This window comes from Myodes glareolus, chromosome 16 (assembly GCF_982192425.1).
Source record: "Myodes glareolus chromosome 16, mMyoGla1.1, whole genome shotgun sequence".
In the NCBI taxonomy this organism is placed as follows: Eukaryota; Metazoa; Chordata; class Mammalia; order Rodentia; family Cricetidae; genus Myodes; species Myodes glareolus.
In genome coordinates this window covers 56,703,636-56,728,204 of record NC_142041.1, presented here as the reverse complement: position 1 = coordinate 56,728,204, position 24,569 = coordinate 56,703,636, and the positions used below count along the sequence as shown (strand labels likewise).

The following is a 24,569-nucleotide window of genomic DNA, read 5'->3' as shown; positions in this document are numbered from 1 at the left end:
GGCTGGTTTAAGTAAAGTCTGCTTAACTAGGTAGTCATGGAAATGGACTTTTCTCAGGTCTAACACCATCTCTTTCTTAACCATCAAATGTATGTTCAAAGCAGGCTTTCATTTGGGCCACCAACCAGTTCCCAAATAGAGACACTGAGACTTAGTATCAGTTATGAATACTCAGCCTTAGCTTAGGCTTGTCCCACTAGCTATTATAACTTAATTTAACCTGTTTCTCTTCATCTACATTTTGCCTTGGGGCTTTTTACCTTTCTTTCATCCTCTATGTCCTACACCATGTCTGGCTGGCAGCTGTCTGACTGGCCCCAGCAGGGGTGAGGGTGGGTCTCCTCTTTCTCCCTTGCTCTCTTCTCTCTCTTCTCTCAAGTCTAGATTCCTCCTCCAACTTACTTTCTCTGCCCATTAGCCCTGCCTATCTCTCTCCTGCCTATTTATTGGCTGTTCAGTTTTTTATTAGACCAATCAGGTGCCTTAGGCAGGCAAAGTAACCCATCTTTACATCATTAAACAAATGAAGTCTAAACAAATGTAACACATCTTCACATAGCTAAAGTAATATTCCACAACAAAAGCCACTTTCTCCCACCCCTCACCATGCACATAATAAAATCTGCATCAACAAAACAGGGGTACTCAAGAACCCCCTCAAAATCATCTCCACACTCAGTGAGTCCATGCAGAAGGATGAAGGAAAAGGGCCAGAGCAGTTTCTCAACCCTCCTAATGCTGCGACCCTTTAGCTCAGTTCCTTGCGTTGTGAAAACCCCCACCCATAAAATTATTTTCGTTGTTATTTCATAACTGTAATTTTGCTACTGTTACAAATTGTAATGTAAATATCCGTGTTTTTTCTGATGGCCTTATTCTGTGAAAGGGTTGTTCCATCCCCCCCCCCCAAAGGTGTCATGACTCACAAGTTGAGAACCACTGGGCTAGGGAAAGCACCCAGCTACAGTAACCAGATCCTTCGGGTTGATTCTTGTATCATTATCTTTTACACTATTTACACTGTTAAAGTAGACATTTTACTTTGGTGTATTTACGCAGTGAGGATCCGATAGAGCTTGCTCTACTACTCTCTAACGAACTAGTTTTCTCAGCATCCTTTACCAGGCAACCCTTCCCCGCAGTGATCCCTGATGCTGCTCTCTATGTGTACAGCAAATTCCTACATATCTGCCCCATTAGTGTGCTGGTCTATTCCTGACTCTGTATCACTTTATTTAATATACCTATACAGGATGTTTTAATGCCTGTTGGGATAAGCCCCTCTCCTCTGCTTTTCTAAGGTTTTCCTGGATATGCATTCCTTCTAAAAAAAACTTCAGTGTTCTTCTGAATATGTTAATAAAATAAGTCAGATGCAGGAAAAAAACCACTGTAGGTTCTCACTCACATGTGAAACTAAAAATATTGATCTCAAAGAAAATAATTAAATCCTGATTACCAGAGGCTAAAATGGGTGGGGCAGTGAAGCTGGATATTGAGTACCATATAACAGACAGGAGAAAAAAGGTTTATTGCTATATAGCACAGGAAAGTGAGTATTGTTTACAGTGACTTGTTATGTATTTTATAAAAAAATTGGGAAGTGGGAGTTTCTAGGTTCCAAACACAAAGAAATGATAAATGCTTGAAGTAAAAATGGTAATTACCCTAATTCAATTACTGTACATTGTATACATGTATCAAATTATTATATTGTGCCCTGTAAATATGTGCACTTATATGTCGATTAAAATAAGGTGGTTATGATGGTTTGTGCCTGGTTGAGGCTGCAGGATTACAGTGAGTTTGAGGCCACCCTGGGCTAGAGAGTAAGAGAGAGACCCGACCTTTAAAAAAAAAGAGTGAATGAATAAACAATATCTTTATTAACTTTTAAATTTTATGTTGTATGTATGGGTGTTTTGCTCGCATGCATGTCTGTGTATCATGTGTATGCCTGGTGCCTTCAGAGGCCAGAAGATGGCCCCAGAGCTCCTGGGATTAAAGTCACAGACAGTCATGGACCACTGTGTGGGTGCAGGGAATTAAACATGTGTCCTCTTGAAGGGCAGTCAGTGCTCTTAACAACTGAGCCATCTCTCCAGGCTCTAAATCCAATTTATTTTAATTAGAGTTTGTAAGATCATTGTGTAAATGCCTCTAGCCACCGAGCCATCTCACCAGCCACATTGGTTTCTTTCTTTTTTTGTGTGTTGGGGGGCATTATTTTCTTTCTTTATTTTTTTTTTCAGGAGGAGATGGTTTTTCAAAACAAGGTTTCTCTGTGTCATGGCTATCCTGGAACTCTCTCTGTAGCCTCTTTAAATTTTTAATTCAAAACAATCCTTCCAAATTCCTGAACTTAGAAAAAAATTATCTTTTCATTAATAACTTTGTTTAGTGATGAACCAGAAAGTGATATTTGAAACTGAGAACATGATGGAGATTGCATCTTAAACATTGACCCCATGTAAATATAGACACGGGTAAAATGGAAGTTAAGAGTGAGGGAGATGTTTCTGTTTTAGTTTGCCAACAAACTAAAATTAACTTACTTGTCAAGTTTTAAGTCCTATGAACTAAAAGCATTTTCAGCTAATTTTGTGAGAGTACTCCATTATTTATAAGCCGATTTGAATAAAGCTCTTTTGGAAAAGCTTCATTGTGTATTTATATCACATAACATCTACCCAAAGGTAGAATACTGAAACATTTACTCAAACAGACCAAGATTATATAACCCTTAAGCTAAACCTTGTGTCCACAGACAAAGGAAATTTCTTCGATTGGAAATGAGTGCTAAGGCCTGGTGTGAAGCGCCCTGTGGTTCCCACTGCTGGGCAGCCTGAGGCAGGTGTGATCAAGGATTTGGGCTTGCCTCGCAGAGTTCAAGGCTAGCCTGAGTAACTTAACAGGATGCCTTCTGAGAGAGAGAGAGAGAGAGAGAGAGAGAGAGAGAGAGAGAGAGAGGTCTAAGGGTGTGTGCAGCTCAGCAGCAGCAAAGCACTCACCTACCGTAATGTGTGAGAGACCCTGGGCACTGAGTTCAATTCCCACACTGGGAAAGAGGGAGAGAGGGAGAGAGAGAGACTTGCCGCTGTTCTTTGTCCTTTGACTCAGCTGTAGAGCTGGTTGATGTCGACACATCATGTAAGTTATAGCTCAATAAATTCTATTTTAAAAACCTAAAGTAATAAAAAAATAAATATTTTTAAATTAGAGTTTATACTCTTCAAAAATCTGCTAGTGGAATTTTTGTTGGAATTTTACAGGACAGAAAGAGTAAATAGGGAAGAACTGGACCTTTGTAATACTGTCATTAAACTCAACATGGTCTGGCTTTCTTGATTGTAGATAGTTAAGATTTTCTTTATGACACTACAGTAAGGGTTTGTTTGATAATATTCATAATAAATTGTTGTTCCTATAAAGTAGTCTCATAAAAATAAGGAGGAAAATAAAATGACACTACTGTATTTTTAAAGTTGGTTTTATAATCTAGTGTTCCAGTCTCCTCTCCTTGAACAATGTCATGAGCGATGACACCAGGCATGTGTTTTACAAAGGACCTAGTTGGGGAAAGTCATGGGGATCTTAGAACATGGTACCTGTCTAGAGGAACTAGGCCACTGGGGATAGGGCTTTGAAGGTATTTTGTCTTTATCTGGCCTCTGTGCTAGTGTTTTGTGTGTGTGTGTGTATGTGTGTGTGTGTGTGGTGTGTGTGTGTGTATGTGTGGTGTGGTGTGTGCATGCGCATGTGTGTGTGTGTGTGTCCCTTCTTCGCTCTTCCTCCTCTCTCTCCCTTCCTCCTTTCCTTTATCTCCCTCTATTTTCTCTCTCATACCCACCCCATGAATAAACTTCACTGCCCACCTGCTCTTCCCGCTGTGATGTTCTGCAGCAAGGTGATCCCTCAGAACCCTGCAGTGGGACATGGCTCTTCCAAAATTTATGTGAACCTGGACTATCTCTATGTGTTTGGAATCGCTTGGTGAGGTGAGGTGCTGCATATTAGAGTGAACTCTAAGGCTCACACAGGAAGGACACGGCATCGCACAGAGACTTCCTCAGTGCTGTGACATCAGCCCTCAGCATCATGCCACAAACAGCTTAAGGGCACTTGGGCAAAACATCACACCAGAAAAAGTGTATGGTAGAGAAGAATATTCACAGCAGACAAGAAGCAGAGAGGGGGAGAGCAAGAGAGGCAGGAGCTCGGGTCAGCATATCATAAAATTCCCATGACCTCCCAAATGATCAGCAAATGAGCCTGAGGAAGACATTTTATATTCAAACTGTGATAAAGACCATGTAGAGGAGGAGGAGGAGGAGGAAGAGGAAGGGGCGCTAACTGAAGTGACACAGCTATAAACCGTTATAGCAGGAACCCAGAGAAACTGCAAGTGGCAAGGAAGGACTCCTCCTTAGGGCAGGCAGGGGAAGGGCAGCTCTGCTGGTGTCCTGATTTTACACTGTTCGTCACAAGAACTGCGAAAGTATCATTTCTGTTGCTCGAATCCAACCAATCTGCAGCATTGCAGCCTGTGAGGCATGGAAGCCGCCCTCCGTACTTTGAGTTGGCATCTGCTGTTTCTACTACAACTTCGTTGCATAGATATGGTGTTGCTGGATCTTATTGTTTCTGTAGGAAGATGGCATTGTAATCAATGCTACCCCGAGACTTGTTTCTGCTCTCTTACTCCTGCCCTGTTCTCCACTCTCTGCTTTTTCTCCTTTAATATTTTCTGCTAGACCTTTCACAGCGACTCCTATTAACTGTGAACTCGGGTTCTAATCTTCTCTTATTCCCAAGCTCCACACTCAGGTTTTTTTCAACATCAATTTCTAAATTTAATCACTATCTACATCTCCTTTCCAAAAAAGACTAGCCTCCTTGGACCCATCAACATTCCACCATGGAAATGGAGGAGCTCACCAGACCTCTTATCTGTTGGGGGTGAGAAGTTATTGGCATTTAAGGATTGCTAGCGGGAGGAAGACTCAGAAAGCCACAGCCATCCCTGGACTTGATGGTCAATATGGGCAGGTAATGGTGGCTGGGGGAGGCAGAAGCATCTTCTTCAGTGTTTCCTAAGTTGTCCATGCTCCAGCATGTAGCTTAATTAAACATAATTAACACATGAAAGAAAGAAAGAAAGAAAGAAAGAAAGAAAGAAAGAAAGAAAGAAAGAGAGAAAGAAAGAGAGAAAGAAAGAAAGAAAAGATAGAAGTAGAAGACCTAATTTGAGGTTGGGAAGACAAATGGGATCAACACGAGTGAGAGGGAGACAAGAGAAAGTAATTGAGGGTGAATATAACCAAAATATATTAAATTTGTGTACAGAAATGTCATAATGAAATCCATTATTATGAATAATATATGCTAATAGAAAAACTGGAAAATGACAGAGGGTTTCAGCATACTTTTACTCCCTCTGGTTCCATTCTCCATCTCCCACCAGTTTGCATTTCTTGGAATATTTTAGAAAAATTTTAATTTTATATTTGATTTTTAAATTTTTGACTAATATATATTAGTTGCACACATTAATAAAGCAACAATTCTGGAGGAAAGTGAAACATTCTAGAATCAGATAGTAGTGTCTACTCAGCTCTATGATTATCTTTAAAAGAACTGAATTATATGCTTTAAAGGATTATTTTATTGTATTATTTTGTTGAAACATTTTCTCCAGGAATTTCTCAAAAGAGTATCAGTGTACAGTATAACTTTTGCAGCCTTTTATGCCAGAGAACATATTTATCCCACTTCCACATTTCAATAGAGTTCAAGTAGATTTAAAAGAAAAAGTCAAGATTCAAATTTCCTTTATTAGAAAAAAGAAGAACTTTGAAGCTGAATGAATTGGTACAATCTTAGGGCAGAGGAAAGAGATTCAAAAATTTGAAAACAAGCTGGATTACATACATGACCAAACCCTATCCAAAAAAGTCAAGGGCTTAGGGACATAGCTCGGGGATGGCATACATACAAGACTCTGTATTTGATGAGAGTGTGAGAGAAGAAAAGACACTGTTAGATACAGGAGCCCGGATGTTACTGTTAAAAACTCAAATGTCATGGCTGGAAAGATGGCTCAGTGGGTAAATGCGCTTGGTGTTGCAGCAGAGGCCCTAACTTCAGTCCCCAGCACCCAAATAGCAGCTCACAGGGATCATTAAGTTCAGTTCCAGGGAATCTGGTACCCTCTTGTGGCTGTCTCTGGTACCAGACATGAAATTGGTATACACACGTGCACACACGCACACACACACACACACACACACACACACGAAGACAAGCACTCAAACACAGAAAAATAAAAATATTTTAAAAGTCAAATGTTAGTCTGACTCGTTCTTTTTCTAAACAGCCTCTCTTTCTCTGGAATTATTTTCTTTCCTTAAATTTTATTGTGCTCAAGTGTTGATATTTCCCCATCTGTCTTTTTTTTGGTAAGTAGTGTCTTTTAATTTTCCCTTCATTGTGGAGAAATTTTAATTACTGGTTCTTCAAATGTTTATTTTTTTCTCTGTCCTTCTTACATCCCCTATTAATCATGCTGATATTTATTCACTTCTCACACTCTTTTATTTCTGTCTCATTTCTCCAGCCCTTTATCCCTTCTGTGAATGCTTCAAACCAGCTCATTAATTTGTTCAACTGTATGCATTTAAGCCATGAGTTAAGTGACTGAAGAGGCAGGCATTGTTTTCTAGAAGTAGAGGAATGGTAATGGCCAACGGTGTGAAAGGAATTCACAAAATATAATTATAGCCACAATTTCTTAGAACAGCAGTGCTTTGTGCTCCTTAGCTTTTTCCATCCCCTCCATAGATCGCTTCATAAGCCTGATTTGTACAAAAATAGTTGTTGAAAACAAAAGTTAAGATATTTATCAGTGTGGCTAACACTGATGAATATCTTGCATATCACCATAGAACCCTCATCTGACGATGGATGGAGATAGAGACAGAGACCCACATTGGAACACTGTACTGAGCTCCCAAGGTCCAAATGAGGAGCAGAAGGAGGGAGAACATGAACAAGGAAGTCAGGACCACGAGGGGTGCATCCACCCACTGAGACGGTGGGACTGATCTAATGGGAGCTCACCAAGGCCAGTTGGACTAGGTCTGATGGAGCATGTGATCAAACCGGACTCTCTGAATGTGGCTGACAAGGAGGGCTGACTGAGAAGTCAAGGACAATGACACTGGGTTTTGATTCTACTGCATGTACTGGCCTTGTGAGAACCTAGGCTGTTTGGATGCTCACCTTCCTAGACCTGGATGAAGTGGGGAGGACCTTGGACTTCCCACAGGGCAAGGAACCCTGACTGCTCTTTGGACTGGAGAAGGAGGGGGGAGGAGGAGTGGGGGAGGAAGAGGGAAAGGGGAGGAGGGGAAAATTTTTAATAATAATAATAATATAAATAAAAGTTTGGAAAAAAAGAAAAGAAAAGAAAAGTTAAAAAATTAAAATTTGAGCCAAACCCATGGTGACTCCCACCTGTAACCCTGGCACCTTAGGAGGCTGAGGGAGGGCAGTTAGGAGTTTAATGCCGCCAGCCTGGATTACATGAGACCCTGCCTCAAAAGAATATAAATAAATAAATAAATAAATAAAATTTAGTTTAAACATTTTTATATTTTTAACACAGTATATCCCCAAGATGAGAAGCACCCTGAGTTTTTCTAAGTCAGTCTAGACATCTCTGGTCTAAAACTATCCTGGACCTTGGGTAGCTGTGTGTTCTGACCTACCCTTGTGTTCTTGCTCTGTCGAGAGCTGTGTATCAGACACTCTTTCAGATGTCCGCCCCTTCCTTTTGATTGGACATCGAGCTCCTCAATAAACACGTGTAGAACACTTCTCACACAGCTGTCCTAGCTGCCAGGAATCCAGCAGGAGGCGAGAGTTCAGCACCTCTCTCGAACCCTGTCGAGGCCGCTCCTAATAGAACGGAGGCCTTTTCTGTGTTGTTTCCTCTGTATCCCGGGCTTCTAGGACAGCGGAACCACAGACTGAATGCTAAACAGGTAAATATCGAACACTGATTACACGTGCATTCATTGTCATGAAAAGGAAGTGCAGGTGTTGACGGGCACATGAATGAGAAGTCGACCTGCTGCAGGAGACTGCATAGAGCGATTTTTCTGGCAAGAGCATTAACAGCTGAGAGAGATGTTCATTCAAAGTGTTCCTTGCCACTTTAAACAACAGCACCTGGCTCCCGCTCAGGCCCTCCTAAAGCGCATGGGCTTCAATAGCTCAAAATGGCCGTGATCGATTCCTGTAATGAGAAACTGGATTACTTATTCAATAACATCACCAATATTTAGAAATACGAAAAGGCCCAGTCGAACAATGCTTGTTTGTGTTTCTGGTTCCTTCCCTGCCTGAACCCGCCACAACCACCCATTTTCTTTTCTGACCTGCAGATGAAGGAGCCTCTGCGCACCCTTGTGATGATACTTACTGCGGTCCTTTCCCGGAGTCTGAGCCGGAGGTGAAGGCTGTCGCGGACTTCCTTCGGAAACACAGAAAACGCATTCGAGCCTACCTGTCCTTTCACGCCTACGCACAGATGCTGCTGTATCCCTACTCTTACAAACACGCAACCATCCCCAATGTCAGCTGTGTGGTAAGTATGTGTTTCTGGATGTGTGTGTCAGGCCTCGTGGTGCTTCTGAGTCCTAGCAATAGCCGCAAATGTGTCTATTCAAGTATGTTATATTCATGAACTCATTTGTTCTTCATATATTTTCATGCTCCCACTTTACAGATGAGAAAATGGAGACCACTAAGCAACTGGGCTAAGAACTTTCTGGGTCATTGCTATGACTTTCTGAGTCATAGCAATGACTCAGCCCCAAGTCAAGCTCCAGGATTGTTGCTTTTAACTGCTATACTGCTTCCCAAATGTAATTGTTTCAAACCTGTTTTACATTCTTACCACAGGTTATACAGAAAAGGTCAGGGTGGATTTGATTAATATTATAGCTTTGGCCACATATGCAGGGCTTTAATTAACTTTATTGAGTCAATAATTGTTCATAAATTATAGTCTGACTCAATAATTAAAAGCAAGTTTTAATTTTTAAGTGTTGTTTGCTTAATGCTGCTAAATCTCTGGGCACATAGCTAACATACACTATTAAGGACGAATGGACTTTCAGGGCTAGATGGCATAAAAGCAAAAAAGACGAGATGAAATTCTTCTTCCTTATCTCGCAAATGCAACAAGCGACTCCCTACAGGGCATCATTCACTGTTAAGGGAGCCACTTCAGAACCTATAGCCCAGGAAAGCCAATAAAGTTCAAAACGAAGGAAAACTAATAAATAGTGTTAGAAGTCAAAATAGCAATTACCTTTGGGGGAAAGAGAGGGGTGGGGTGACTAGGGAAACTCGGGGAGTTCTGGGTTATGGCTGTTATTCTGTTCCTTGACCTGGAAGGTTATAGGCATGTGTTCAATTTGTGGTCATTTACTGAGCTATAAACGTAATGTTTGTGGTGGCTTTTTCTTTTTCAACTCCTGACACTAAATGTGTGGTGCCTTTTCCAACATGTTTCTCCAACACTAACTAAGGGGCCAATTCAATTTCAGTTCTGACACTAACTGCCCAGAGCAGCCGTCAGACTCCACAAGTTAATAAAGTCCCCTGAGAAGGCATCCACTTCAGAGAGCAACTTCAAGCAGGGAATTTCAACACTTTTGTGTAACTAAAGAGTCCAAGGTCCCCATCACCTGCCTCCTCTGTTTTTATAATTTACTGGAACAACTCAGAGATCCTGGAGAACTGCTTTACTTACTGTTACCAACATATTAAGCACATAACCCTGGAATAGCCAAAGAGAAAGCACTCATAACGCACGTCTCAGCAGAGGCAGGAGGCCACAGCGCTCACTTCTGTCCAGCATGACCTCTGTGCTCACCGAACCAGAAGACTCCAGACTTGGCTGTCTAGGGATATTACAGGTTTCCCTTAATATGGCACAATCAACCAAATTATGGCCCGTGCATAATCCAACTCCCTCTCTTTGACTGCTATAATAGGGATGAGGGATGCAGTTGGCACCAATGACGTAGAGGCCAAAGATGCTGTTAAACATGCCGAAATGCACAGAACAGAACCCCACCCCCACCACAGCCCTTCATCATTCAATCTACAAGTGAAGAGTGACATTGTTTTTAAAATCTGGGGTGGAGACTGTCAAGATAATGGCTCAAAGGTTAAGGGTGCTTGTTGTTACAAACATGAGGACCTGAGTTCAGATCCCCAGTGCCCTTGTAAAAAGCCAAGCATGGTCTTATATGCATCAGAAACCCCAGCACTTTGGGGGACGGAAATATAAAATTGCTGAGGCATGTTGGACACCAGCCTAGCCAAAAAATAACTGAGTTCCCAGCTCAGGAAGAGACCCTGCCTCAAAATGTGGCAGCATGACAGGACGCCAACACCTTCTCTGACCACACACACACACACACACACACACACACACACACACACGCACACATACACACAGGTCCATGCACCAACACAAACTTCACACATACTTATAATACAACGGTATATGGGGTGAAGTGAGGGAGAAAAATCTGGAATGGGCTAAGCATAAACTAAATCATTAAAACTAGGATGAAAATTTTCAGAAACGAAGAAAACTCTGAATGTTAATAAGAAATCATTACATGCTATTAAAATTCTTTAAAATGTTGCACCAATTTGTAAGAGTCTGTGCTTTTGATAATATTTTAAAGTCATCCATTAAACTACTTTAAATATGGAAATATTTCAATAAAACTGTGCTTGCTCAGCTGAGGGCCAACAAATGTCCTTTCAACAGTTGGAAGGAGGAGACGATTGTGAAAGGGAGAGATCCCTTACAAGCTGAAGGTTCAGGGGTATGCTTTGACGCCAACAGCTGCACCCTTCAACCAGTGTTGACGCTTGGTAGAGCTTGAAAGTCCAAAGACAGGCCCTCCAGCTCACCAGGGACCCTCCACCTCACCAGGGACCCTCCACATACCTCACTGCTGCGGTTGGTTCTTCCCCTCTGTCCCTCCCAATGCACTAGGGAGAGACAGAGCAACAGCATTAAGTACCCCAGTGGGTAAGATGGTGAGAGAATCTTGGGAGTGGAGAGAAAATCTGCCCAGCCCACAGGGTTCGAGCCTAAGTGTAGACATCCCGAAAGGACATCAGACACTGGTCCAATACAGGCTCAACACTAGCAAGAAAACTCACAAGATAAAACCAAACCGAACCACACCAAAAAGACAATAAAAAAAAAAAAATACCCAACAGATTTCCCAAGAAAGTTCTGAATGTACAAATGTATAAAGTTCAGAAGTTCAAATGTACAAATGGATTCATTGATGAAGCAGGGAGTGGTTAAAAGAGGAAAACTTTTATTTTAAAATATTTAAAGGTATAGTTAAAAAGAAGAAAAGGAGCCGGCACAGGCAAGAGAGGAGAACAGCATAAAGTAATCACTGTATAGTGAAAGCATATATAAACAAGGTTAGGGGATTATATAAAGGGACATAAAACATAAAAAGAGCTTTTTTCTCTCCACAACAATGTTCTCCACTACCCTTCTTCTGCCTTTTATCTAATCTTATTTCTTCTGTACTAAAGAAGACTCAGGAGACGGAATACTTCGCATGCTCATAAACAGATAGAATTAAAGTTATGAAAATGCCTGTATTACCATAAACTACCCACAGAGTTAATATAATCCCTATCACAATTTCAGTAACATGGAACTGGAGAGATGGCTCACCAGTTAAAAACACTGGCTACTCTTCCAGAGGTCCTGGGTTCAATTTCCAGAACCCACGTGGCAGTACACAACTATCTGTAACTCCAGTTTCAGGGGGATTTGATGCCCCATTCTGACCTCCTGAGGCACCAGGCATGCCTGTGATACACAAACATACATGCAGAAATACGCATACATATACAAAGTCAAAATTAAATACTTTTAAAATATTTTTAAAATTCCAATAACAACAGTTACAGAAGTAGAAAAGGCAACTTTAAAACTCGTATATAAGGATAACAAACCAAATATCCAAAGCAGATAAAACAGGGACATCAAAATTCCTCATCTCAAGTTATACTACAGTCAGAATAGCAAAAACAGCATAGTGCTAGCTTAAAAAGTAGACGTGTGGACCAAAAGAGTAAAATGGAAGATACACACCCACCCTCCCACACACACACAATATCCTCACATGTGGTGGTCTGAATGAAAATGGCCCCCACAGATTCATAGGGAATAACACTATTAGAGATGTGACCTTGTTGGAGTAGGTGTGACCTGGTTGGAGGAAGTGTGTCACTAGAGGCAGGTTGGAGGTTTCAGAAGCTCAAGCCAGGCCTAGTGGCTCACTGTCTCTTCCTGCTGCCTGCTAACCCAGATGTAGGACTCTCTGCTGCCTCACCCAGAGCCCCATGCTTCCCCCGTGATGATAATGGACTAAACCTCTGACTTCTAAGCAAGATGAATTAAATGTTTTCCTTTATAAGAGTTGTCAGGGTCGTGGTGTCTCTTCATAGCAATAGAAACCCTAACAGACATCACACAAGCCTCATAGTTATTTTCACAGGTTTCAAATAACACTCACTGGCATGAAGACAGCCTGCTCAGAAAATTGTGCAGGGAAATTGAGATAACCATGTGTATAATAATAAAATTACTACACCTAATCTCTCGTCTTGCTCAAAAATAAATTAAAAATGGATCAATGTTGTTGGAGGCTGTTCGTTTGTTCCCAGCAGCCCAGACCCAAAATAACTACACAGAAACTATATTAATTGCAACACTGCTTGGTCAATGACTCTAGTGTATTCTTAGCTAGTGCTTACATCTTAAATTAACCCATTCCTATTGTTTTATATTTTACCACAAGGCTAATGGTTTACCAGTACCAGCGTGGGTGTCTTTCTCCTCTGGTGGCTACATGGTGTCTCCCAGACTCCACCTACTCTCTCTCTCCTCTGCTTGGGATTCCTTCCTTGCCCTATTCTGTGCTATAATAAGCCAAAGCAGATACTTTTTTAACCAATGGTATTCACGGCATACAGAGAGGCATACCACATCACCTCCCCTTTTCTGTTTAAATAAAAAGGAAGGTTTTAACTCTAGTATAGCAAGAATACATACAACAAAGCAGTTATTAAACAAGAATTAAAGTTACAATATTTGGTTCATTTATGTTTGTCAAATTAAAGAAAATACTCAATCATCTATCCTATCTTTGTGAGTCTAAAGTTTTATATCTAATCTATCTTTTATCATAAGTAAGAAAAACTATAACTAGGTATTCTTCAACTCCATCAAAGAGTCCAGAAGGATATAATATTACCTAAGTTAACAGGAAGAACATTGTAAGCAACTTCCAAAACTCTAGAATTGACAGAGACATCTCGCTGCCTGGACAGTCACCCAAAGTTCTTCTGTAACATTGGGACATCCATCTTTAGCCTACAGGCCCATAGTATCCGGCAGACTTTTCCATGAAGCAGGAAATTTCAAAGACAGTTCCACCTATATTGACAGCTTGTCAGTCACTTTTTTCTGTGTCCTACAAAATATCTGGCAGACTCTTTAATGAAGCAGGAACCCTGAAGGACTGCCTCACCTTTAGGTAAATTCAGCAGTCATTTTTCTGTGGGTCCTGCATGTCCAGTTCATACAGCATAACATCAAACAATCCAGGCAAGAGCAGTTTCCTGCCCAAATGGTTAGCAAACTCCATAAGGAGCCTCTTGATGGCCATCATCCTCTTGAAGTAAATTGGTGCTGCCAGGAGCAGATGTGTCTCATTGTCATGAAAAGTCCTAAATTCTTAAAACATTTTAAATGCCACATTCTGTTAGTTTTTGAAAGGTTTGAAAAATGCCTAGCCATCTGAAATATATCTCTGTACATCTAGAAAACCTAATTAACATGACTACAAACTTGACTGTAAAATATGATAATCTATTAATCTGTGATCTGTGCACACCCCAGTTCCAGGTATGCAGCAGGTCTGTCATGTCATTAAGCATTTTTTAACACATTGTTCACAAACCCCATTCAAGGGCTTGGCCTCCTGAGTCAGAGTTCATGCTGGAAGCATGAATCAGGAAGCCGCTGTTTCTTTAGCACACAGTGTTCTGCTGCTAATGCAGAATCAGGAAGACCTCTCTCTCACTCACTCACTCTCTCTTTCTCTCACATTTTTTTTTTTGAGACAAGGTTTCTCTGTAGCTTTGGAGCCTGTCCTGGAACTAGCTCTTGTGCTCTTGTAGACCAGACTGGCCTCAGACTCACAGAGATCTGCCTTCCTCTGCCTCCCAAGTGCTGGAATTAAAGACGTGCATCACCACTGCCCAACAGAAACACCTCTCTTAAAGAAGCCACAGCGCCCCTGTTTGCCACCGGCAAACAGAGCCTACCTGAAAAAATGTGGCTACCGAGAAACTGCACTTAACGCTGTTCTCTTGTGCAGAGAAGTCCTTTGCAAACTCTCTCGGGTTTTCTGCAGATGTGGTTGGCACACAGCACACCATTCTGTTCTTTCGTTCCCAGCCACCCAGACCCAAAATAACTCGACAGAAACTGTATTAATTGTACTACTGCTTGGCCAATGACCCTAGTATATTCCTGGCTAGCTCTTACGTATTAAAGATCAAAGGCCAAAACATAAAGTTTTGAGACTCCTAGAGAAAAATATGTGTAAAATATTTCAAGATAAAGATGAGGATTGTCTGAAAAAAACTCCAATAACACAAGACGTAATCCCCCAAACCAGGAAAGGGGGTTCCCTGAAATTAGAACCTTTCTGCACAGCAAAGGGAACAGTCAGCGGCCTGAAGGCGCCTAAGAGATGGGGAAGAAATCTTTGCCGACTATGTGTCAGTTTGTGACTGAAAGCTAGAATATGCAAAGACCTCCCAAAATCAAACATGCCCATCAATATGTGGACTAATGATGGAGTATGCTTCCCCTGAAAATTACAAGTGGCCAATAAATATATGAAAACATGTTCAACATCAGGAGAATGCAAATTAAAATTGCCTTGAGAGGCCACCTCACTCCAGTCAGAATGACTGTCATCAAGAAAACCAACAATGCCTGCTCGTGAAGATACGGTGAAAGACTAACCCTTGTACTCCATTGGTAGAGCCATAAACCACACAACCACTGTGGAGGTTCCCCAAAAACTAAAAATAGAGCTCCCATCAGGACCAGCTGTGCTGTACTTGGGCACCCAGCCAAAAGACTGCCTCAACAGGCATGATCACTGTTACTTTGTCACAACAGCCAGGGTCTGGGACCAGCCCTCCTTCACCAACACATGCATGAGGAAGATGCATCCCACAGACATAATGGAGATTTATTCCGCTATAAAGAAAGATCGTGACATTTGCAGGAAAAAAAATGGATAAAACTAAATAGCATTATGATAAACACAAGCCAACTCAAAAAGACAAATGCCTCCTGTTGTCTCTTACATGAAGACCTTGATATAAAAACCTTTGGGGCGAACTGGGGTGAGGGTGAGTATGGGTGTGTATACTAGCTGTGAAATTCTAAGAGGATCCTGAAAAGAAAGGAAGAGATCTTAAGGAAAGAGAGGGTAATGCAAAATACGCGGCATAGAAGTAGAAAGGGGGTCTACAGGGAGGGAGGGCAGGGAAAACAGGGAGAAGGGTGAATTATAACAAAGTATCATGGTACATGTTTGAGAATTCCACCATGAAGTCCATTCCTCTGTATGCTAATTTAATAACAATTAAAACTGCACAAACCTTGTTTAAATAAGCCAAGTGGCACTTTGTTTCTTAATACACTTTTTTCATAAAAAATAATGAAAAGACGAGTCTTCTAAATGCAGTCATCTAATTGTAGAGACATCTGCATTGGCCACGGCATATTGCTAAGACTATTGGAGACAATATGGAACTTTTCCATAGACTCCTCATGACAATGTTTACATTTCCTTATTGACTCCTGTGAGTACGTCACCATCAGTGAGATCACTCTGAAATGGTCTGCCAGTGCCTGGAGCCCTGCCCTGAAGTAGCCACAAAGCCACAAACAAGGCCACATGTATTCATGAGCTTGGCAAGAGCAGCAACCCGAGGCTCAGTCCACTACACACCATCGTGCCCCCCAGGGTGCTTCCTAAGAAGCATTAAATTATTCACCAGCAAACCGAAACGGGAGAGCTGTGTGCTGGTTTCAGTTTATATCTTTCCTCCTGTTTGTCATCTGATACTCGCTTTGTTTGTCTAGACCCTCGCTAAAACTGGACCTCTGATAGCATCTGGAAGACTTTTAAAGAACAGTACCATTCTGTTGGAATAGCCACCACTTAGAATTTTGATCTTGTTAAGGGGTGTGCGTGTGTGTGTGTGTGTGTGTGTGTGTGCGTGCGTGTGCGTGTGTTTTGTGGTGGTGGTTTATTCACTGATTTTCTGCATCTTAGCAGCTGCTTGACTTAGCTATGTGAGAGGCTTTGTAACATCAGAAGTCAGGAGGTGCCATTAAATTGATATTCCTGTTCCCAGTAGGAACAAACCCATGACATGAAGGTAGCCAGTCTCCCTTGGTGGTTTCTTAATTGATCCAGATGCATTTGAAATATCTGTCTATTCGTACTGAAAAATATACTTGTGGATCAATATGATTGTCTGAATACCCTTGCAGACTTATGCTTCTTCAACATTTCTTTGAGAAATATCGATTAAGTATCTGTTACATACACAGACATGTTGCTAAGGACAGGATATGAATTAGAGATAATATTGACATTGTCGCAGCCCCGTCAGCTATTTTGAAAAGCACGGAAATAAGTGCTCCTGACCTAAAGGGAACAGGATAGAATGCATGAGCGGCTTCAGGAAACATGAGTACTTGTCCTAGCTTACCCGTTCTTTGCTGGGTCACCCCAGGATACCCGTTTCACCGCACTGAACCTGCCTTTTCTTAGCTACAAAACAGAACTGCTGTTATCATTGGTTTGTGGGAGGATCAACCACATCAAAAGTTATGTTTTAAAACGTGCTTTGATCCTCAGCACTGTAAAAAATAATAGTGGGTTGTAAAATATACAATTAACATCACGTTATTATTATTAGATATAGCTGTTGACTAGTGAGCCCTCTCTTCTGTTTCTGTTGACCACCAATAAGGCTCAAGCAATCAGCCAGTGATCCTAGAAGTTTCAATGCCGCAGTGTGACACACTTTCTCCATTCTGCCCTCCCAGGGATTTGCAGCTCACAAAGCAGTGAAGGCACTTCGGTCGGCACATGGGACACAGTACAGACATGGCCCTGCCTCCCAAACACTGTGTAAGTTCCCCGTGCATGTCCTATAGGATCGTCTCTCTTGAGCCAATGTCCTGTGCCATGACTTCCCTTTAAGAAGAAGAGTGTGTTCTCCCTAAAGCAAAATCTGTGATGGTCAGAGTAGCCAGAGACGATGGGAAGAACTGATATCTGATTCGTTTTTCACAGCTTGACAAAAATCGCTGTACCAGTTTAAACCAATTCTAAGCAGAGAACATGCTAAGCATACGGTAATGACGGTAATGACAGTGGAAAGCATCAAAATTGGGTTCCTTAAGCAATCTGTAAGTACTGTAAGTGTGGAAATGGCCTCAGGAAGATAATGAAGTAAATGTTTCAGCTCTCCGACAGCTTCCCTTTTGTCCTTTATCTCCTCCATCCCTGTTATGAAATGCCATTTCGTATCCAGCATCTTCATCTCGAGTTTCATTTGAAGATTAACTTTAAAGTATTTCTTTTATATAAAATAAAAAGGAATCAAGTATATAGAAAGAACTTGGACATTGTCTGGTATGGATTCTCTTCTTCAGTCTCTCAGTTGTGTCGTCCTGGCCAGGGTATGGATTAGTTCTCGTTTTTCACTTCTCCAAATGCAATGTGAGAAATAGGATTACATCATTCCTCGTGGCCTTCCAATTCTACAATTTATTTTTATTGGAAAAATCTAATAAGCAATCATATGAATAATATGAATTCTGTGAGCATGTGGTCACATGCTGTATGTCTATGAACAGGTACCTGGAATCTGATTATGTTCCTCCCATAAGGCCAAATTTCTCCTTGGTTCCTTACCACAGTTTCACTGACTTACCCCTCATTTTCATCAACAAAGGTAAATTTGCTCATTAACATTATAGGTCAAATAAGTTTATATTAAGAGTGAGAAGGGCACAAGGGTCAATGGTTTCATTCCGTAATAAATGATCATAGATCCACGCTGACCCTTTCAAATGGTTTCAACTCCCTCCCCTATCGACCTTCCCACCTGCCTCCCATGTTTCTTCCCTCCCTCTACCCACCCTCCACTTTTCTCTCTGACCCACCCTTCCTCTCTGTCCCTCCTACTCCCTCCTTCCTTTCTCACAGGGTCTTGATATTAAATTAAGCTTGCCTTAAATTTATCTTCTTTGTGCCCCAGCTACTATACCTGACTTTAGAATTGCTATTCAGTAGTTATCCTGAAGGGGAAAGCGGTATTTACAACCAAACCCATACCAGCTGATACCAGTGTAATACCTACACTGACAATTTTAAATCATTTCCAAGTCTTACCAGAATGTTCATCTCGGTACAAAGCATAGCCACACTATTATGTTTACAGAGAACAATCTGTTACCATAGAAATGAGCCTGTCGCATCCTCATGATGTAATGCTTGGCACCTGCTATCTCTGTTTGCACTCATCTATTTGTTCTCTATCCGGAGGGACACTGAAGCCACGGCACATTTTCTGCCCTTAGCCAAAGCCAGAAGAATCTGAGAGGTAGCAGATCTCTGTGGTTGTCCCCTTCATATAATGAGTCCATTGTACCTTGTGCCTAGGAAATTGTATTAAAAGACACATTGTTGCCAGGCATGATGGTACATACTTAATAATCTCAGCACTCTGGAAGTAAAGGAAAGGACTGATGAAAGCCATCTTGGTCTATATAGTGAGTTCTGGGCCAGTTTAGTCCATATAGCAAGTTCCAGGCCAGACTGGGGCTACATAATGAGACTCTGTTTGGTTTTTGTTTGTTACTGTTGTTGTTTGTTTCATTTATAAAAGAGACCAGATGGTGGTGGTGCACACCTTTAATTCCAGCCCTCAGGGGGCGGAGAGCAGAATCTCTGAGTTCAAGGCCAGACTGGTCTACAGAGTGAGTTCTAGGGCGGTCAAGGCCACAAAGGCTACACAGAGAAACCCTGTCTCAAAAACTGAAAAACAAAACAAAACAACAAAAAAGGAGCTCATTGGTCAGTGGATAAAGTGTTTGCTGTACCAAATGTGAAGACCAGATTTAAATTCTCAGTACTCTAGCTGGAAGGCTTGTGCGGTAAAGGGAACGCTCCTCCATTGCTGGTGGGAGTGCAAGGTGGTACAGCCCCTTTTGAAGGACCCCAATTCGCTTTAACCACAGTCATACCGTTCTTGCAAAGGATGAGCAAATAACAAACTTAGCTCAGGACCTCCTGGAATGCTGAACAAATAACAAGCTCCATAAAAGGCCTCCGCTGAGCAAAGATACCTACCTGAGGTTAGAGCAAGGACAGCCTTATCTGGCTGCAAAACAGGGAATTTATGAACTGGCCATAGAAACAAAGAAAGAGAAGATTGCGAGGCCTGAGTCACGTAGAAAGCGGGGCTCGTCAGGAATCAGGGGCTATGCTATCAGACATCTGGTCGCCAGCCAGGAAAGGGGAAGGCAGGATGAGAGGAACAATAAACCGCTGAGAAGTCCCCTCATTGTTATCTAGGTTAAAAATTCACCACCCTGCTTCTTGCTTCTGTAAACCTCGCTTTTTGCTCTCCTACAAAAACCCCTCACCCCCAACCTGCAGGCGCGCAAGTTCTCCGAGAGACCTTGTCGCCCACAGGTGCCTGTGTACCCCAAATAAACCTCTTGCATTTTGCATCCGGCTGCGTGCTTTCGACTGATCTTTGGACATGGGGGTCTCTCCCGAGGGAAGACGCCCAGCGGGGAGTCTTTCACTTTGAATGTCAATGTGGCGATTTCTCAGAAAATTAGGAAACAACCTTCCTCTAGACCCAGTAATACCACTTTTGGGTATATATCCAAAGGATGCTCAACCGTGCCACGAGGACATAGCTATGTTCATAGCAGCATTGTTTGTCATAGCCAGAACCTGGAAACAACCTAAATGCCCCTCGACCAAAGAATGGATAAGAAAAAATGTGGTACATTTACACAATGGAGTACTACACAGCAGAAAAAATAATGACATCTTAAAATTTGCAGGCAAATAGATGGAGCTAGAAAACATCATATTGAGTGAGGTAATCCAGACCCAGAAAGACAATTATCATATGTACTCACTCATAAGTGGTTTTTAAACATAAAGCAAAGAAAACCAGCCTACAAATCACAATCCCAGAGAATCTAGACAACAATGAGAACCCTAAGAGAGACATACGTGGATATAATCTACATGAGAAGTAGAAAAAGACAAGATCTCCTGAGTAAATTGGGAGCACGGGGATCATGGGAAAAGGTTGAAGGGGAGGGGAGAGGAAGGAAGGGAACCAGAGAAAAATATAGAGCTCAATAAAATCAATTTAAAAAAATCCTCAGTACTCACAGGGCAGGAAGGGGCTCAACAGGAGTGAGAGAACAGGAGGGGTGAAGGAAATAAGGGGGCTTTGGGAAACAAAATTCCAATGTCCCAGACCTTGAAGGAAAATACTGAGTTATAGAACAACGGGCTCTCAGTGTAGCTGGATTATTGTTGCATAAAGTGAGAAAAGCAAGGGTGAAGATGTGTTGTGGGAACTGGGGCCGAGAAACTTGGGGAGCATCACATTGGCACAGATCCATGCTTAGACCAGATCCCCAAAGATGACAGCAAGTATGCTTTGTAAGACCCATGAGGCAGATGCCGAAGAACTACTGTTAATTTAGTCTTCTAATTTCTGTCCACTGTTACTTTGTGTGTGGAAGCGTATATGTGGAGGGCATAGGACAGCTGTGTGGAGTCAGTTCTTGCCTTCCATCTTCACATGGGTTCCATTTTCAAACTCAGGTCCTTTGCAGCGAGTTTATCTGCTCAGCCATCTATCTCGAACCATTCTTGGTAAGGTGCTATTTCATTGGAAGGATTTGGTAGAGTTTAGTGAACATATATTGTCTGTCTGTCTGTGTGTGTGTGTGTGTGTGTGTGTGTGTGTGTGTGTGTGTGTGTGAAAACTAATGCAGACTCTTTAGTGAAGTGACCCTTTCTTTTTAACTTTTAGACGTAAGCTCCGGTAACTCAATGGATTGGGCTTATAAAAATGGAATACCCTATGCATTTGCTTTTGAACTGCGAGACACCGGGCAATTTGGATTTCTACTGCCAGAGAAGCTCATTAAACCGACCTGCACAGAGACCATGCTGGCTGTGAAGAACATCACAATGCACCTGCTAAGGAAGTGTCCCTGAGAGAAACCCAAGTCTGGTCTACCAAGCCAGAGAAAGCAGATTCTGACAAAAGGCTGCTTGGTAAAAGTAACTGTTTAGACTGGAAGGATTCATGGACCTTAAAAGGATCTTTTCATGCAATTTGACACTTTATAACAACAGAAAATTAGGGCAGACCCTGCGTTGGTATGAGAAGAAAATCCACTTTATATCCCTTTAGCGTCTTATTTGATTACATTGGAAAGGGAATGTTTTCAAATTCCTTTGTCTCAAGAAGTGTACAAATTACTTGAGGATTTCCCTTCAATCAACCTCTATGCCTTTGATTTAGATCTAAGTTACCAGTGACGTGATTACTTGGTTCTTATTTGAAATGGAAAGAATCATCTGTATTTCTTAATAAATACATAATTTTTCAAAGACTAACATTATTCACACATTCATCTCAGTTTAGAGCATTGGATCCCACCTATACAAAGTCTGGCAAGTGTTTCGATAGAGTCACAAGGCACAGCAGCTATGGTTCCCTGTACGACACAGACCCCAGCTGTTCCACCTGTGAGAATTCCTACCCAGGCAGAGGGTCGGGGGGCAGGGAGAGAGTGACAGACAGTGGAGAGGGGACTAGGCGCTGTGGGAACTCTTCTGGGCAGGTGGGAAATTGCCATTCCAAAGGTAAAACAAAGCCTACAGCTAAATTACCGGCTGAAAGTGGAGCTAGCACAGAAATTAGCAGGAAGCTTGGCTGGCTAACATAAACAGTCCTTGCAATTTGCACCTCCAAGAGCAGGGGAAAACCCAGGATCCTACAGGTCCCCCTTTTATATAAATTATATGACTAGGCCTGCCTTGCATCTCTCGAGTTTCTGCCTCTAGGTCTATAGGGGCGAAAGCAGTAGCACAAGGATTAGGGGTGGCAAAAAATGTTTTTGTGGTGGAGGTCTCATCGGGAGATCTCTGTTTGCTACCTCGCTTTCCTCTTTTTCTAGCTGCTTATTTAAAAGTGCGATCTCCTCTTCTAGAATTTCTTCTTCCTCTTCTATATCCCCAATACTCCTAACTTCCTGCTCCTCAAAACTCCTAATAGAACTCACAGATTCTGCTTTCTGAATCTCCTCAAGGGTTTTGTTCGAAACCTCTAACTGCTCTTTCACTATCACATCATTACTGAGGAGAGCATCTCTGATTAAACGCCATAGCGAAAAACCTGCTAGGGGAAAAGCTCTAGGTCCTTGTTCTTTCAGTGCATTATGAAGATCAACCTTCACCTGCTCCCAATCTGTGATATTAAAACCTCCTGCAAGTAGGAACCAAGGACTAAACTCTGAAACCGTCTTAACGATCTCTTGTGCTGTCTCAACCTTGATACCGGTGCCTAGTGTCTCCAAAAGACCTAACAACTGATCTGTTAACCGGCCTTTTAAAACTGGAGCAGAAATACCCACACCCATTTAGCCAATACACCCTCGCTACCACTATTGCTGGCCAGCCTTCCGAGGGCGACCTCACAGATCCTTACCTTCCAAAAACTCACAGATGGGTCCCACAGATGAGTAGAATGTAGCTGCTTTCTATCCCAGCAGCGGCCTCCAATTGTACACCCAGTAACACTGAATCGTGGCTCCAGGAGGAGCGCCTGAAGTTCACCCCTAGCTGAGACTGTGTGGGAAGTTAAGGGCTGCTAGGGGACAGGGAGGTCACTTTTCTCTAGGTGTGTAGCCATTGGCAAGTCTCTTATGATCTAGTAAATAATCCCACACGTGTGTACATGCAAACAAACAACCCTAATTAAACCCTAGGTTATTTTTAAAGAGTGAGAAAGAAGAAGAATGTAATAGAAAAAAAGATATCCAAAAGTAGTAGGGCAGGGTTAAGAGAGGAGAAGGGAATGACTGATCTAAACACATTGTTTACATATATAAAATTGTCGAAGAATAAAAATCAGCAAGATTGAGTGACTGATATTTATATTCTGAGAATCCCACTTTAAAAAAATAAAAGTTAGTAGGGTGGTGGTAGCCCACACTTTTAATCCCAGTCACTTGGAGGCAGAGACAGGTGGATCTCTGTGAGCTCGAGGCCAGCCTGGTCTACAGAGCTAGTTCCAGGACAGCCAAGGTTACACAGAGAAACCCTGTCTCAAAAAATAAAAAGTAGAGAAAGGAGAGAAGGAAGGAAGGAAGGAAGGAAGGAAGGAAGGAAGGAAGGAAGAAGGAGGAGGAGGAGGAGGAGGAGGAGGAGGAGGAGGAGGAGGAGGAGGAGGAGGAGGAGGAGGAGGAGGAGGAGGAAAGGAAGGAAGGAAGGAAGGAAGGAAGGAAGGAAGGAAGGAAGGAAGGAAGGAAGGAAGGAAGGAAAAGAAAAAAGGAAGAAAGGTTAAATAAGCCAGGCATGGTTATGCAGGTTTACAATCCATGACACTCAAAGAAGCTGAATCAGAAGGCTGAATCTTAGAATTCTAAGATCATGGACTGCTTGGGCTACAGAGTAAGCTCAAGGCCAGCATGGCCAAATCAATGAGACTCTCTGAAAATAAAAAAAATAAAAGGTTAGCCAGGCGATGTTGGTGCATGCCTTTAATCCCAGCACTCGGAGGCAGAGGCAGGCAGATCTTTGTGAGTTTGAGGCCAGCCTGGTCTACAAGAGTCTCCAGGACAGGCTCCAAAGCTGCAGAGAAACCCTGTCTTGAAAAAACAAAAAAAATGTCTAGAAAATATAGCTTAATGGTGAGACACTTTACCTAGCATGTATGAGACTTTGACTTCACTCTCCAATGCTGACAAAAAGCAAAAGTCATCCTAATTACAGGTGCCAGACACAGGAGTTTCACATTAATATTCTCATGTATTCTGCACAGTATGAGATTCATGAGGAAACTGGATTATAAAGGTGGCGTAGACTTCCATTTCCAGGAAGTCAACAGGAAATGTATCTTCATCATTGCAAACAATTTATATTTCTGGACAAGGTGGAACTTTTCTTGAGACGGGGGTCTCTTTTGCCCCTGCCTCTTTACTGCTCAGATTACACAGATGTACCGAAACATCAGGCCTATGATATTTAAAATCATAAACCATTACACAATAAAGTAAA

The 24,569-nt window shown here is 42.0% G+C and overlaps 1 protein-coding gene across 1 annotated transcript in view; it reads left to right on the top strand.

Annotated features, from left to right (window-relative positions):
• Window positions 1-21,905, top strand: part of Cpa6 (carboxypeptidase A6) — a 316,273-nt gene extending 294,368 nt beyond the window's left edge. Inside the window, exons 9-11 of the mRNA XM_048420468.3 lie at window positions 8,448-8,650; window positions 17,279-17,363; window positions 21,313-21,905. Coding sequence (XP_048276425.3) covers window positions 8,448-8,650; window positions 17,279-17,363; window positions 21,313-21,500 — 476 coding nt within the window. The 3' untranslated portion in view covers window positions 21,501-21,905. The remainder of the gene's footprint in view (window positions 1-8,447; window positions 8,651-17,278; window positions 17,364-21,312) is intronic.
• Window positions 21,906-24,569: the final 2,664 nt, after the last annotated feature.